At 42.7% G+C, this 16,778-nt stretch overlaps 1 protein-coding gene across 1 annotated transcript in view; it reads left to right on the forward strand.

Annotated features, from left to right (window-relative positions):
- The window catches only part of CYP97B3 (cytochrome P450, family 97, subfamily B, polypeptide 3), a 147,167-nt gene that overhangs the window by 59,311 nt on the left and 71,078 nt on the right, over positions 1-16,778 (forward strand). Inside the window, exons 6-8 of the mRNA XM_087373252.1 lie at positions 8,540-8,713; positions 8,861-8,908; positions 9,020-9,079. Of these exons, the coding sequence (XP_087229378.1) occupies positions 8,540-8,713; positions 8,861-8,908; positions 9,020-9,079 (282 nt within the window). The remainder of the gene's footprint in view (positions 1-8,539; positions 8,714-8,860; positions 8,909-9,019; positions 9,080-16,778) is intronic.

The following is a 16,778-nucleotide window of genomic DNA, read 5'->3' on the forward strand; positions in this document are numbered from 1 at the left end:
ATGGCACTGTCGAATGACTCTCTGCCTGAGATCATTCTGGCTAGGTACTACTACCTTGTCATTTCTTTTCAGCATACCATTCCTTATGGTATATCTTGCATAAGTTTGGCCTTTTCTGGATGCCAGGTCATTCTTTTCATTTTCCCCTTGTTTTAAGACATGAGCTTTAGGCCATAGACTCTGGACAAACTCGTCCATCTTTTGAGTTTCTCTTATCTCGGCCATTAGAGCACTCTCTAATACCATAAAACTCAGGTTGTGCATAATGCGAGACAACACATCAGCAACCTTATTATCTTTTCCTCTTCGGTACCGAATCGTTAAATTAAACTCCTGCATGAGCTCTGCCCACCTAGCTTGGCGGTCCCTCAAGTCAGGCTGTTTACAAAAATGTTTCAGAGTATCATGATTCACATCCACATAAAACTTTGAACCATACAAATAATGCCTCCATGTTTTCAAAGCATGGATAACAGCATACAACTCCAATTCATGAGTTGGCCAATTCCTTTGAGAGGGAGAAAGCTTCTTGCTTTCAAAGGCTACTGGCCTTCCCTCTTGAAGGAGAACTGCTACTACCACAATGCCACTTGCATTGGTTTCCAGGAACAACGGTTTCTGGGGATCAACTATTTTTAACACTGGTCCTGTGACCACAGCTTGTTTTATGGTGTTAAAACTTTCTTGTTGATTCTGTCCCCAAATAAAAGGTACTTTATCTGAGGTCAGATCAGTCAATGGCGATACTATTTCGGAATATCCTTTGATATGCCTTCCATAAAACTGGACAAATCTCAAGAATGATCGCAGCGGTCAGGCTCTGAGGGATTGGCCAAGTTAGTATCGCAGCCACTTTCTTCGGATCCATTTCTACCCCCTGTGGAGTAATTATGAATCCTAAATATTCAAGCCTAACCATACACAGTATAGTTTTCTTTTTATTTACATAAAGACTGGCTTTCCTCAAAGTATTGAATACTATTCTTAAGTGTTCATGATGCTCAGTAATACTTTTACTGAACACTAGAATATCGTCAAAGAAATGTACCACAAACTTTTCGATATACGGGCGTAGTAGATCATTCATAAGCATGACGAATGTAGTTGGAGCATTGGTAAGTCCGAAGGGCATTACCAAAAACTCATAATGACCAAACCTGCTTCTGAAAGCGGTTTTATGCACATCCTCGGCTCTAATCCTCGGCTCTCCATGTAATGCATCTAGCAAATCATCAAGCCGAGCCATCGGATACCTGTGCTTAACAGTGGTATTATTCAATGCTCTGTAATCTATACAGAGGCGAAACGTATCATGCTTTTTCTTCTTTAATATCACTGGCGAAGCAAAAGGTGAGAAACTTGGTTGAATCTGTCCCAACTTGAAGTATTCTTCTAGTTGTCTACGCAATTCCGCCTCTTCAGTAAAGCTCAGGTCTATTTACAGGTTCTGCCCCTGGGATCAGTTCAATCTTATGCTGAACTTTCCGCTCCGGAGGTAACCCATAAGGTAGTTCATCCCTAAAACATTCAGAGAACTTCTCTAATATCTCTTTATCCCATCTTGGGTAGCCTCAGTGCTAGTCGATGCATCATCAATCGACTATACCGACGCTATACACACACACAGAAACTCTTTCGGAGTCTTCCGAATTTCCATGGCTGAAATCAATGGTCCTCGAGGTAAATCCCTTTCACCTCGCAAAACATATTCTACCCCGTTCATCTTGAACTGGTAAAGTTGCTTCTTCCAATAATTGGCTGGATTTTTCCAAAAATGCCAAGCCATGCCTAGGGCTATATCTGCGTGAGCAAGTCTGGTCAATTCAAAGTCCAGCTTCTCAACATAGTCTGGTCCCATACTTCAGTTGAACTTCCGTCCACCATCCTGACCGTATAAGCATAGTCAGACGGACTAGTTTTCAACTTGAGCCTCTTAATAAGCTTCGAGTTGATTACATTGTGTGTTGACGCTGAGTCAAACAACACAATCACATCATGACTGGCTACTTGCTCTTTCATTTTAATCAGCTCGGGCTCATCGAAAACCGTATACCCCGTTGCTGCGGGCTTTGAAAGGATGTTATCAGGTGTACCGCTTACTAATTTAGTAACAGACACACTTAACAACACAGGTACTAACCTCTGAGAAGGTCCCGCCAATTGCATTTGCATATGTTCCGCATTGGGACACTCTTGCATTTCCGCGTCGCATTCAGATATTATCATATTGGCCGTGCGACGGTCTTTATTCAGTGGACAATGTTTCCACTGATGTCACTGAAGGCAGCCGAAGCACAATCCTTCTTTTCTAGCTTTCTCTTTTTGTTCAGGGGTCAACGAGGACTTTGACCAAGCCCGGGCTGCCATTGGAGTTATTTTCCTTTTCACCCCAACGGTGGTACTTGTTTTTGCTGGTCCCTCAACCGGCTTGACCTGCTTGGTTTGGCCACTTGGCTGGGAGACACTTGTCTTTGAAGTCCATTTCCTCTGAAATCCCCCTTTTCTCGGGTATCCATACTAAGTCCCTGCCTGCACAAATCCACTAGATCTGCCTCTGGCATCCTCATAGTTCAAGGCTACTGCAATAGATTTATCTATTGTAGTCACATATTTAGCCCGAACTTTCCTTTTAATCTTGTCGTTCAGTCCATAGATATAGTCTTTCAACTGAACCGACATAGGGAGAGGGTCTGTTATCTTCATAACACATTCCCTGAACTTGTCAGTGTAGTCTGCCACCGACAGATTCCTCTGGCGAAGGTTTCTATGAGCATCCCAAGCTCGGGACTCTTCGTCAGGTGGAAGAAAGTGTTTCTTAAACTCAGCTTTAAACCCTTCCCAGGTGGTAGGAGCAACTTGATCTTTCTGTTGCTTTATCCACCATCTATCCGCTGTCTCAATAAACAGGTGAGTGGCCTCGCGGATTTTCTTTAGATCAGATCTGATTTCACAAATGGCGAAGGCTTCTTCCTACTTGTGTAACCAAACCTCGATCACATTAGAACTGCGCTCGGTCATCCGAGGAGCATACTTCTCCGGTCTATAGTTGGCAATAATAGGCACCTTGACCTTCGCACGCTCTGATGAGTGTATACTGGGCTCTGGCTCTGCTGGAGTTTTGCCCTTATCAATTCTAGATGGCCTAGCCGACAAGGCTTGCACCATCTCCCTAATCTCATTCTGACCAGCATTCACTTGAAGCTGCTAGTTCATAATTTGCTGTAAAGCCTCTTCTAATACCTAAATCCTACCCACCAGAGTAGGTGTTGTGTGATGGGACATTTGTTGTGTAGACCGTGCTCTAGATTCACTAGGATTCACCCTTGAATCTTGTCCTTCTGCCTCCATAGTTTCAAAAGGGAAAATAGGTTTTTAAAAAAAAAAAAGATTCCCCTTTTTGTTATACAGAATAATAAATGGCAGCCTTTGCTGTACAGGAATAAATCGCCTGCAACTAGAAACTAAAACTTGATATGGAAGAAGAGAAGTTCTGCTCCCTGGAGTAGTTCGTCGAAGACGGCGCTGGTTTTGAACCACAAGTACAAGTCACGGTGCTTCGAGGTCTTCCGGCCTGTGTAAAACGGGAATGTTTGTTTTTTTTTCTCGTCTGCTGTTACTCAGGTTATCACCCCGCTCCACCTTGGCTTCACTCCACGCGGGCGCACGTCGGTGCTCAGCAAAGTTGTACGTCGTCAGCCCACCAGGGAGGTCCGGGCCCTGCAACTCGTTCACTTGCAGAATACCTGTAAGCTTAGCTTCTAGCGTCAACCGCTACCACGCAAAGCCTGTCCGTCCAAGGTGCGCCATGCCATCGTAGTACGTTGCCAGCCTGCTCCGTTCATCGAAACCTCATCGAAATCCCCTGCAACCCGAACTCAGCCATGACGAAGGTCTCCCGCACAACGAACTCAGCCACGACGAAGGTCGTCGTCACGGGCTACAACCCTTCCAATCCGTCGCACGTCACGAGCAGCCGATTATCACGCTGCACTTCTTATCCCGTTCGTCCAGCCTTTGATCCCTACCATAGGCTCTGATACCAATTGAAACAAACCTAATTTCTATCTCTCTCCTTGGCTTCATCAATCACAGGCGATGGCATCACGTATGTCCATCCAGCCTTATTTTCATGGAGCGCATGTTTTTCATTAGATACGTAATTTTGTCTCATGCATATTTACAAAACCCACAACTCCCTAGATGGTTCCCTCTGCCACATGTCATCATTTTAGCCCTTTTTACTTGGTACACCATTTACCCCTCTCTTGGGGCACAATTAAACCATTTGCCCCTTGGCATTATTACACATTTAGGTGCACCTAGGCCTTAGCACTCAGAACCACCTAGTCAATGCCATTACACCCTCACCTAGGACCTTGGTAGTTACTTCTCTTGACCATTTTATTTACGCACATTAAATATTACAGAAGTTGGTCATCTAAGAGAAAATGCCCATCGATCTTTTCGAGGTCATGCTATCTCGGCTAGAGCATAACAGGGATGACGAGTGATGGTTTGCCCTTGCCAGTGGCAAGCTGACTGAGAAGTCACTATCACATGGGAGGTGTTGGATAGTTGGACTTGCTCTTTGCAGTATTGCAGTGGAGGGGGGATTGGTCTAATCTTGCATGTTGGGTCTCAGCCCATGTGCTAGATGGATGTGAAGTCTGCTTTCCTCAATGGATTATTGGTGAAGAAAGTCTATGTGGAACGACCATAAGGATTTCAAACCAAGAGGACTATAGTGTGTAGACTGCAGAAGGCGGTATATGGGCTGAAACAATCTCTCCAAGCATGGTACCAACGCATTAATAACTACTACTCATAGAATGGTCTTCCTTAAGTTAGCCATTTAGAGGGGAACAAGAGAATGGTGGTTATTCTCTATGTAGATGATATAATCCTGATAGGGGATCTTAGCAGCAAGATAAGGAAGGTAAAGATTCTCTTGCATTAAGTATTTAAACTGATTGACTTTGGCCTGTTGCATTACATTTTGGAGATAAAGATATGGCTGAAGGAAGAGCACACTTTCATCTCTCAAGAAAAGTACTGAGAGGAGATTCTAAAGGGGTTCCAAATGGAAGAGTGCAAGAAGGTGATAAAGCCCATGGAAGTCCGGAACAACTTTAGCAAAGAAGATGCTTCCGAGCTGGTTGATTTGACCAATACCGACAACTTCGTGGTCAGCTTGCTATACCTCACAAACAATCGTCCTGACATTGCATTCCTAGTGGGACTGCTTTACAAGTTCTCATCAAAACCCTGAGAGAATCATTGGCAAGCTCGTGGGTGTGTTAGGGTTCTTGAAGGGTACCTCAAGATGTGGGATCACGTACTGCACATGGATTGATTTCTTTGGGGATTGTGATTAAGGCCAGAGATGGGGACACTCGACATTCCACGACTGGCTACTATTTTCTACTGGGGTCAAGGTCCATTTATTAGCTTAGTAAGAAATAACCCCCCAGTCGGTCTTTCATCTATAGAGGGAAAGTACAGAGTGGCCTGCATGGCATCATGTGAGTCCTTGTGAGTCAAATGGATCCTCGAAGACATGGAGGTTCTACAAGACAAAGGGCAAAGATCTACAGTGATAACCAGAGTTTCATTGTGATCGTGAAGAACCTAGTATTCCACGCTTGGACGAAGCACATTGAGGTTCACTACCACTTCATCAGGGAGCTAATCATGGACGAATTGATCTACTTCCCTACAAAAGAAAATGCTGCCGATTTAATTACCAAGGCTCTTTCTCGTGAGCAGATGAAGCATCTCATGAGACATCTGGGGATGTGCCCATATTGAGTCGGTGAGAGGGGGCAGTGAGAGGGGGCGTTAGAAAACATCATTGACCCACTTGTGAGCCCTCATATCAGGAGGACACCAGGGCACAAGGGAGGGCATGCTGAGCTGCATCAAGCAGTCCTCAGCAGATTAGGGTTGCATGCTGCAAACTCTGTCAATAGAAGATCAGGGCAGAAAATAGGTCGCTTCATAGGCATCTGTTAGGACTGCCAATTTTGGGATTGCTTAGGGCGGCTGACCTTCGTGCTCCGTCTTGCTGGCCTATATAAAGGAGCACCTTGCCCCATTTGAAGTCCTTTCAAATGCATGCACAAGAAGACTTTTTGGAGCCCTTCCCTTGGCATTTACAGTCTACCTTGACCATATTTTGCCCAACACTTTGCGAAATGCTTGTGGTTTTATCCTGAAGTGGTTCAGCCACTTTTGTGGTGATCTAGACTGTGTATATTCCTTTGCTGCTCTATTTCACTGTCTCATTTACAGTTCGTGGGTTTGATTTGTTGTTGTGCATTGGAGAGAGTTGTCTTCGTTATCGGCTGTGCACAGGTGCACACTTCAGCACTTGAAATTCTGACAAATGTACCATCTTGAGTGCAGAGACTAACCATGCCAACCACGAAATATTTCGGGTCGTGCTGTTATCAAGTAAATAAGGTACCAATGGTGGAATGCGTCTCTGGAAAAAAAACAGGTGGAACCTGATTTGGAAGGTTTTTTAAAATCCTTAAAACAACAGGCTGTCAACTCACTAGCATTTACAAGAGGCCAGGTTGTGTTAGCTTTTAGTATTTGTTGGTATGCGTAGTAAACCTTCAAGGGGTGGTGAGAAACATTAAGGCTAATGGAGGGGTAGAAAGGCAACTGCTATGTGGCACTATTCCAACACACTACGCGGTGGCCTCTACCAACTTTGAGAGGGACTATGGCGGTTTTCAGCTCGACTCACCCATGAGAGTCGGAGTCTTGAGCTTTTTGAGCAGGCAACGTGGCGCATGGAAGAAATACCATGTCTTGGGATTGGCCACGGGCTGCTGGCAATACATTTCATCTCTCCACGACCTCGAATCGTTCTCCATCGACCTCTTTGCATTCTGATCTGTTCGTTGCGCAGTGTGTGTATGAGCGTTGTATGTTCCGTGTGTTTGGAGCTCATGGTGTCTTTCTTGTTTTAGCCTTTGTGGCTAGTGATAGGTGTTTTTGTAAATAGATGCAACAAGCCCTGTAGGGATGCGCATCTTTTCGTGGAGTGTTTTCAGCTTTCAATAAAGTTTGCTATCATTTGTGCTGTCTATCAATAAAATTCTACAACGATCACAAATCCTCTTGAATGATTGCACGCTGACAAAGGAGTAGACCCTACAGACTCAAGCGCTCTCTTTCAAGATTCTGTCTCTCACACACAGCACTAGGGCCCAGGACTAACGGCGGGCTGGACCCCCCCGAAGGGTTTTAGTACTGAGAAAATTCTGAGTACAAAAAATTCAGCATGAGGCTGACATCCCAATCCATATGTGAGAGTAATTTTTTTACAAAACGCTCATGGCTCTCAATCTTGGCAACATGCCACTTGTCCAAATGCCTAACTAGATTCTAGTTACATGCCATAAAAGGGCAAACTCTAGGGGCCTTTGTAGGCTTCAGTCACATGGACACCTCGTGGCTGCTTGGTAGGCTCCATAGAACTTGCAGGCACCCATGAATCATTAGCGCTTTGCATGCAAAAATAAACTCTAGACTAATCCTAGTCTCTGTGGGCCTCCCCACCAAGCAGTTTGTGCACATAACATAGAAATACTCTGGTTAACCGAGGTCAACCCTCTTGACCATAAGTAAGGTGCTTTGGCTGAGGGTCAAGGCGCCTTAATTAAAGCCAAAACTCTTCGAGTGGAGTCGAGTAATATCTTGGTTGATCGAGTCAACCCTCTTTGGCTAAAGCCAAACTTTGTTGGTCGAAACCAACACTCTATAACCGAAGTCAACTCTGAAATGCTCTGGTTAAACGTAGTCAACCCTCTTGGCCTAAGCCAAGTCTGACTAACCAAGATTAGGCTTCCTTAACTTAAGTATCTTTGATTGATTAGAGAACTCCTTGACCATAATTAAATAAACGAAGAACTGTGTAATTATGATCAAATAAATGGTCAACTGGAACTTTGACTTGGAGTAATTACAACTTGGGGTGGTACTTGGGCTTACTTTGCTTCTCCGGGCCCTACGGCCTCTCAGGATACTTGGCATCAACATGCCCCTCTTTGCCACACCTGAAGTATCTGTCCTCTTTTCGCATAGTCACAATTTGTTCAGAAGTGAACTACGGTTTTGTTAGCACTTAGCCCTAGTATGGCCTTATAGGCTAGTCTTAGGACTCAGTCAACCCTTAGGTTGACTTCACTGGTTAACCATATGGTTGACTTCGAGGCCATATAGGCCACCCCTTTGTACTTTCTCATTATCCATTTGCAAGTACTCACGTTTGCTTTAGCTTGCTGTTTGCTCCCTTGCATTCCACTACGTGAAGAGGCCTAATCGTAGCTATGTGGTTATTTGTGTACTCATCAATCTTTTCAACGCTTGTTACTAAAGTCGGATTTAATCTCATGTGTCCATCGTTTTTTCTAAGTTTCTTATTGCTCCGTGATATTTGTCACAGAGTTGGCATAAGCATACACTAAAAGAAAGCTTATAATGTTTTATTAAAAAATGAATCTTTTATGTTGCTTGATTAGGACAGGCAGTTTATGGTACGCTATTTGAGGCTGAGCATAGATCAACATTCTACATCCCTTACTGGAAAATTCCAGTTGCAAGATGGTTGGTTCCACGTCAACGGAAATTTCATGAAAATTTGAAGATTATAAATGACTGTTTAGATGGGCTTATTAAAGGGGCACGTGAGACACGACAGGTAATGTGCTTGTGTTAAACTGCATGACACAATTGTCATAGAGTGTCATTATTATTGTAAGGCCATTAACGAATGGAATATGCCTCTTTGAAGATCATCATGTATATTTATGGTCACGACAAGAACCCGTTGTCCATGTCAATGTAGGAGGAAGACGCACAGGCCTTACAACAGAGAGATTATTCCAAAGTGAAGGTGAGTACTTTGTAGTATGTATATTTCTTTTTAATAAGGATGATGCTGTTTTCCTTCACTTTCTTAAAGCTTGTTGGAGAGTTTTTGTAATGTGCCATTTATTTTCCATAGGATCCCAGTTTATTAAGATTTCTGGTCGATATGAGGGGAGAAGATGCTGATGATAGACAGGTTAGAAAGTTGTTCCCATCATGTTGGAAATATGAAAAATGATGTGTTTGGGTTTGAATCAAATAGTTTGTAATAGTATCAGGAAGATGCTGTGAAGTTAAGAGGGTCCACATAATGTTCTGTTTAAAAGAGAGAGGTATGAATTTTGGTACTGCTTTTAATATCCAGAGGAGGGAGCGAGAAAGAAAGAGAAAGAAAGAGAGAGAAAGTGGCTACTCATATTTGTGGAAGGCCTAGGAGACCAAAGAATAGATACATCTTATGATCAAGATGCCACAGAGAGAGAGAGAGAGAGAGAGAGAGAGAGAGAGAGAGAGAGAGAGAGAGTTTATTAAAGTCTTTGAAAGCTCGAAGGGTTATGAGACCGAATAAACTAGATGCAATGAGCTGAATGGTTGGAGCCTTTAAGCGGGCATCTACACCCAAGACAAGCATAAAACATAGGTACAAAGTGTCTGCGCCCATGGAGAGGATGGATGCTGTCGTGCTCAAGAGAGGCTTAGGTGATGTATGGGGGTTGCGACGACATCATAAAGCCCATTTTCGTTGGCAACGACTGGTATGTACGGTCTGCTGTGGTCTCGTGGCTGTAGCCTTGTGTCGGAGTAGTGCGTGGTATGGTGGGACCAGGTGACCATAGAAAGAAAACCTCGAACTTGATGGGTCTGTCGTGTTTGTCACCGGGATATGAAATTCTGGACCTTAGGTTAATTGTGAATACCATGGCCTTTGATGAATTAAATGTTAAAAGGCAAGTTCAGTGTAATCAATTTCTTGGGCCAAGGCAAGGGACTGAAGGTTGGAGAGGGGTAAAATCCTCTTTTGCTAAATCAGCCTTGGAACCAGTGTAACCAAAAAATGTGTTTCTACGAGGCGAAACACTTGGAAACGTTTCGCTGAAACGGGCAAAACGCGAGTGCATTGGGCTAAACGCCCTAGTACTGGTTGTCGCGTGTGTTGACTCTTTTGAGAGTGCTCAATGTGTATATGTGTATTTGACAGCTCTTTTGAGAGAGAGAGAGAGAATCTGAAGATAATTATTTATGTATTATATAAAATTCATATAAAATACATTTTTAAAACCCGTTTCTAGATGAAATGCTTGGCACAATCTAGAAACGTTTCTTGTCACACTACTTGGAGGCCAAATTTGGATGAGGTGGCTTGCAGGACAAACAAAGTGAGGTAACTTGCAGGGCAAGTAATGGCAACTTTTTCAAGATTCGCTTTCTAAAGGCAGCTTTCTCCAAAATTAGATGACTTGGGGGCCAAGCAATGGGACGCCTAGCTTTTCCACGGCCTATAAACTTAGGCCAAGGGCAATTTTGGAGGGGGTTGGCCAGTCAGAGCCCATCAAGAGTGCCTGCTCACTATTCACACTTGTTCTAGAGCCCGTCTAATCAGTCATATCTTCCCAGAGCCCTGCCTGCTGTTTGTTCACATCTTCCCAGAGCTCTGCCATCTTGCCAGAGGCCAGTTTTACTGATTCACACCTTCCCAGAGCCCCCTGATCAGTCACATAGTTGTTTTTCAATTGCTGAAGAGACAGGGATGATGCCCTATATAGATATACCCTTTGCTCGTCCAGTCTCAAAGTGTAGTTGAGATAAGGAAACGCGGAACTACGCGATTGAAATCCTCAAAGAGTGGTGGAGGTGGATTCATGTAGCTTGGTGGATCGATGAAGCCTTTCTCGGATATCTATACGTAGTGGTCTCTGTAGAAGCTGAGCTTCACAATTCCTAGCGTGAATGTATGTAGCTATATGAGATTCTCCCGGGTAACGTGGCTAGACTTGTGGTAAGTGAGTGGAATAGAGGGGTTCTCAATGTTATACTAAAAGGAGGCAATTTGTCCATATGGAGTGGTAGACTCTCAAATCATGTACGTGTACGGCTGTACCAATACCTCTAATTGCCCTCTGCTGCTAAAGTCATGGATGAGGATAAGACCAGCCATGGTGACTTGTTTTAGTATGAGGTAAAGGAGCCATAATCTAGGACTTGATAGAGGTATGTGATCACCTAGAATGCTGCGTCAAGCTGTAGTGGGTGCCCCAAACTCAGTTCGAATGATCTAGTGTGGGACTGACGACATACTGTGGATCATCCGTGATAATAAGAGAACATAAGCCTCTCCATTGGGGCCCATTTACATCTGATAGATCAGGCCCCTAGCAAGGAATGCAATACATTCCCACTGGGCTAACCAAGGAGTCAAAGAGAAGAGACTTGGTCCTAGGATCTTAGAAATGAGAGTGAAAGACCATTCAAGTCTAGCAAGTGTGGCATATCCGCTGCTTAATCGGGCCTATGTCGCTAGTCACGTCGTGGAAATTGGGGTAGAGGAAAGAATCTCCAAGCTTGTGTAGGATGCGATGACCTCCACCGGTAATCCATCATGGAAATTGGGACTATTTATAATTTTTGCCTATAAAGGAGAGAAGGCTACAATTCTTTGGATTGCTTACGTTTTTGGGTATCTTTCCATTAAGGTTTTCAAAAGATATCATATTAAGTCTTCAAAAAAAAAATCTATATTTTTTAGAGAAATTTCTCATCAAGATCTTCATTTAAGAAATCAATATTGCATTCAATTGAAAGTATTGTTAGAGAAGTTTGTAAAATATCAAGTTCTTGGTCTTAAAAACCGCTTTTGTTTGAAGAAAAGAGATTATGATCACTATATTTACTTCTCCTAATCTTCACAAGATAGCTTTAAGTTCTATATTGAAATCACTTCATGTTATTAGTAGTTTAGAGAAGTTCGGATTCATCCTATGAATTCTTGGAATCGAAAACATTTGAACAAAAGGCCTTCAATTATGTAGACATTGGTAGAAACCCTACAATGCATGGAGAGTTTGCCATTCTTAGTAGTCCTTGTTGTTGCATGAATAAATAGTTTGCTCCTTTCGTTGATAGCTCTTTAGCACATGTGGTTACTTTGATACTTCTAACCTTTCTACTGCTTTTCCATGGGAGCTTTTCAACAGCAAATGTTGACTTTCTTCTTCCAAGGATTCATGCCTATTAATAGCCATAAAGAAAGGGGTTTCAAAGTTTGCTATCCAAGTGCGGTGGTTTGTCTTGAATCAAAGTCAAGGTTTTCTTATTCCATTGGAAATTGCGAGTTTTGAATCTAGTTGCTTCAGAAATATGAGAAGTTCCCTTGGTTCACATCTCTAATAGTGGTAGCTCTCTCTCTTCAGAGGATGAGACATGCTTGCATAAATTCCAGCAAAAGTTCCTTGATGGCTAATGTAGACAATTGCTTCTATAATTTTTTCTTCACTTGCAAATTTTTATATTTCAAGCTCTGCTAGGAGGTGTTGACTCTTGATATATTTTTGGATGAAATATAAAAAGCAAGACCTTGATTTGAAAAAGAGAAGATGTATGGTTGTAGATGCTTAAAGATATGCTTTGCTGGTTAAACTTTCTTCTAGATAATTTATTTCATAACTCTAGGAGACTCTTTATCCCACCAAAGTAGGGTGGTATTCCGATGGATACAAATTTTGTTGTGTCTTTTTACTTATGAAGTTGAGCTTATGCAATGATTGATCTCTATTGAGACTTGTCCAATTGATCTTCATAAACTTTGTTAGGTTAGGATATTCATAGATGAGTTATTTGCTAGGAGAGGTTAACTCTTGAAATTTTTTCAAATAAAATATTAAAAGCTAGAACTTGATTTGGACAAAGAAGGTGCACAGTTGTAGATGCTTAAAAATATCCTTTGCTGGTTAAACTTTCTTCTAGATAATTGATTTCGTAAGTCTATGAGACTCTTTATTCCATCAAAGTAGGGGTATTCCGATGAGCTTGTGTCTTTTTACTTATGAATTTGAGCTCACGCAACGATTGATCTCTAGTGAGACTTGTCCAATTGCTCTTCATAAACTTTGTCGGATATTCATAGATGAGTTATTTGCCTAGGCATTCCAAATTTTAATGATAAATGACAACTATTGGAGAAATCATAGCCAAAGAGTGTGTGTGTTGGCGTGTTGTACTAGGAGTTATAGTAGTGGCTCATGTGTGAGTGCCACGTGTCATCTTGGGAGTTATCCCATATGCACTTGGTACATGTGTGAGTGTGCCTAGTCTATAAAGGCTTGTACTTCACTTGTCACTTCTTGATGAATGAATGAAATCCTTTCTATCAGGTCTTCATTTGAGTATCATTTCCTCTCACGCTAGCCTCTCTCTCTCTCTCTCTCTCTCTCTCTCTCTCTCTCTCTCTCTCTCTCCGTGTTTCCTTCATGGTATCAAAGCAGGTCTACCCTGGCCTAACTTGCCACGTCATCTCTGCCCTAACCCTAATTCTGGTCAAGCCTTTCCCATGCTGTCTCCTCCTAGCTGCCTCAGTTTCTGCTCCTTTCAGCCATCGGCATTTTCTAAATCCTCTCCATAGCCTGCAACCTTCATTTGGGATCTTTTGGAGCTCTAGGCCCTCTTGGCGGCCTATTACCTTACTGGTTGGCACTTCCTTCAAGACATGCCTGCACGTGTGGACCCTCGACATCGTTTTGAAGGCTTCTACTGCTGAATCAGGGTTTCATGTGCTACTGCTGGATAGCTGCCTACAATAGAGTCACTTCCGAGTTGTTTCAAGGCCTCCAGATAGCTGACTTTCAGTTTGGTGATCCGCCTTTGCATTTCGGGGTGCCCTAGTGTTAGGTGAGCTGCCTTACTTATTTCGGACCTGCTGCACCATTTCGAGCAGTTAGAACGCCCATAAGTAGTCCCTTTCTGCTTTGGTTCTGCATTTCGGGGCATCTTCTTGCTACGTTCTGATCAGGCTTCGCATTTGGAGCACCTACACCCATCGACCAGCTGCTATAAACGTCTACAAGAGCCTGCTGTTATGCTTTGGACCCCTAAACCAGCATCTGGTGCTGCGAGTTTGTCACCTCAATTTGCTACCCGCCTTGCACACATGGAGCCTTGTCCTCATGATGAAGACCAATCAACACAAATTATAGCTTGGGATGAGAAGAATGACGAGGCACTGGCGCTTATTGGTTTGAGGCTGGCTGACAATTTACTTGATCATCTTGACCTCAATAGTTCAGCCAAGGCGACATGGGACAAGCTCCAGAATTGTTTCACCACATTTACTGGACCTGAGGATGTTCTACTTCTCTCTGAGGTGGTAGAGGATGTTTAGTGTTGTGTGTTTTTGTGTTGAGTCAACAAAGGTTCTCAGCCTTGAGTAGTCACTCTAAAATGAATGTATTTGGGGTCAATAAGGGTACTCTGCCCTGGGTTGTCCCCCAAAAATGATTGTATGGTTTTTTACTTTGGTATGATTGTATTGACCAACCAGCTTAGAGTAAGGGGGGGTGACAAGTGATGGTCTACCCTTGCCAGTCGCAAGCTGACTGAGAAGTCACTATAACACGGGAGGTGTTGGATAGTTGGACTTGCTCTTTGCAATATTGCGGTGGAGGGGGGATCGGTCTCCTCCTTGTTGGGTCTCACACTCTTTGCTCTGAACTGGGGTGTTGGAGAAATCATAGCCAAAGAGTGTGTGTGTTGGTGTGTTGTACTAGGAGTTATAGTAGTGGTTCATGTGTGAGTGCCACACGTCCTCTTGGGAGTTATCTCATATGCACTTGGTACTTGTGTGAGTGTGCCTAATCTCCCTACGGCAATCTATCTATGATGCTTGCCATCAAGGAGATCTTCCTCAGTCATGCCTGGAAATAGTTTCTCTTTGCTTTTGATTTCCTGTTGAGGCTCTCTGTTTTTTGAGACCCTCATGTAAATCTTGCTGATAATATACCTCTCATGGATTTGCCAAAAAAAAAAAAGAGTGTGCCTAATCTTTATAGGCTTGTACTTCACGTGTCACTTCATACTTGATGAATAAATGAAAGCCTTTCTATCATGTCTTCATTTTGAGTATCTCTATCCTAGCCTATCTCTATCTCTGCCTATCTCCTAGCCTATCTCTATCTCTGTCGCGGGCTTCTTGCCTACATGGCCTAGCCCGTCACCGGGCATACCTTGACGTTTCATGCCATGTGTGTGCTGCATTGTATTGTATGGTATCGGATCATATTGCATCTGTTATGATGATGATGACTATGACGATATGTATGATGATGGCATTGACTATTCCTACACAATTTTCTAGCATGGGTTAGGATGCTTGCTTAGTAGCTCCACCCATTTGCTCATTGTATCAGGTTTTCTATCAATCTCATAGACCCATCGGTCTTTAGTAGACTTTAATAAACTTTCTTTCTCTCACACTCACCATGTTTCCTTCAACAACCACCTGAGTTTATTGCGTTGAATGCCTCACATTGACCCAAACATCTCTGATATGGTAAAATATGGAGTGATAACTTCTCAATTCTATAGCTTCTCTTATGTCTACACAACTAGGAGTAGCTTTATTTCTAAATTTAGTCATTTAATTCTTTTCCTTCTCCAAAAGGGGTATAATATAAGAAAATAAGAAAAGTAATGAAGAAGCTCCCCTTTGTCCTACGTTGTAGTTGTTATACCTTTGGAATTTCAGTTTTTGGTATCTTTAGAATCCCTGAATTAGAAATCAAATTCCAAAGTGGGAAGCTTGAAAGACTAAATTCTTTTTAGTTGTTAGGTGGGTTCTATTTGGTTATGTACTCTTAACTACTTGTTTAGTATCAGTTTTCCCTCACTTCTTATTTCATTACTTATTATTTAGTATTTTTTCTAAGATAATTAAATAATTATTAATAAAATAATGATAATAACTATTTCCTTGTGATTGCATTGGTATCTCATTTATTTTCTATATGTACAGTGGTTTATCTTTGTTTCCTTGTGTTAGCATCAGTATTTCTTTTGTTTTTGATATTTTAATTCTCTCTCTCTCTCTCTCTCTCTCTCTCTCTCTGTGATGGTTAGGAGACTTAGATGATGCAGATCTCAAGGTTCATGATGTGAGGGGTGCTATGTCTATATGAGTTTGTTAGTGGGAGGGTGCGAACCCCGGGCGGCCTCTCTGATTGGATTGACAGGACGATCAGTATGAAGTAAGGACATGTCCTCTAGCCACACTTTTTGGGCTCTACATGTTGGAATAAGAGGGTCACCTCACCACTTGTGAGCCCCCATATGAGGATGACATGAGGGCCAATATCCTCTGATATTGCCATGCTATGAAGTGCTTCCTTAAAACAGACGCTGAGGTTGATTACTCTTTATTCAATCTTCCTTATGTTAAAATACGGTTCTCTTATTTTTGTTAAGACTAGATAAAGTATTGGACCTTTCCTAGCATGTGATGAGCTATTGTATCTTCTATTTCCTTTTTGAAGTGTAGGTAAGTAGGTTACCTCTATTAGGAGGAAGAAGAGAGCTGCCACTTATCATGTTTAGAAGAACCTACTTGATGAGCATAACAAGGGATTAATTAATGTGGAATGCGAGTTAGGAAGTGTTTTTATTTCTCTTCAGAAAGAGGAAGGATGGGACAGCCAGGGAGAGGTTAGGTCTTCCACGTGGGCAGCAACTAGCTGCCACATGGGCAGCACATATATCTTCTCCTAGGTCAAGCTTGTGAAGGTACCTGGGCTGGCACACCAGCAGGTACAGCAGGTAGCAATGGTACTGCAGATGGTACATCAGCAGCAGCAAGTAAGAGGGTACTACATGTGGTATAGCTACTGCTGCAGCAGGTACATCAGGCTGGCAGA

The sequence above is a fragment of the Dipteris shenzhenensis genome, chromosome 4 (assembly GCF_047967505.1).
Source record: "Dipteris shenzhenensis isolate YYH24624 ecotype China chromosome 4, Dip_SZ_1.0, whole genome shotgun sequence".
NCBI classification, from domain to species: Eukaryota; Viridiplantae; Streptophyta; class Polypodiopsida; order Gleicheniales; family Dipteridaceae; genus Dipteris; species Dipteris shenzhenensis.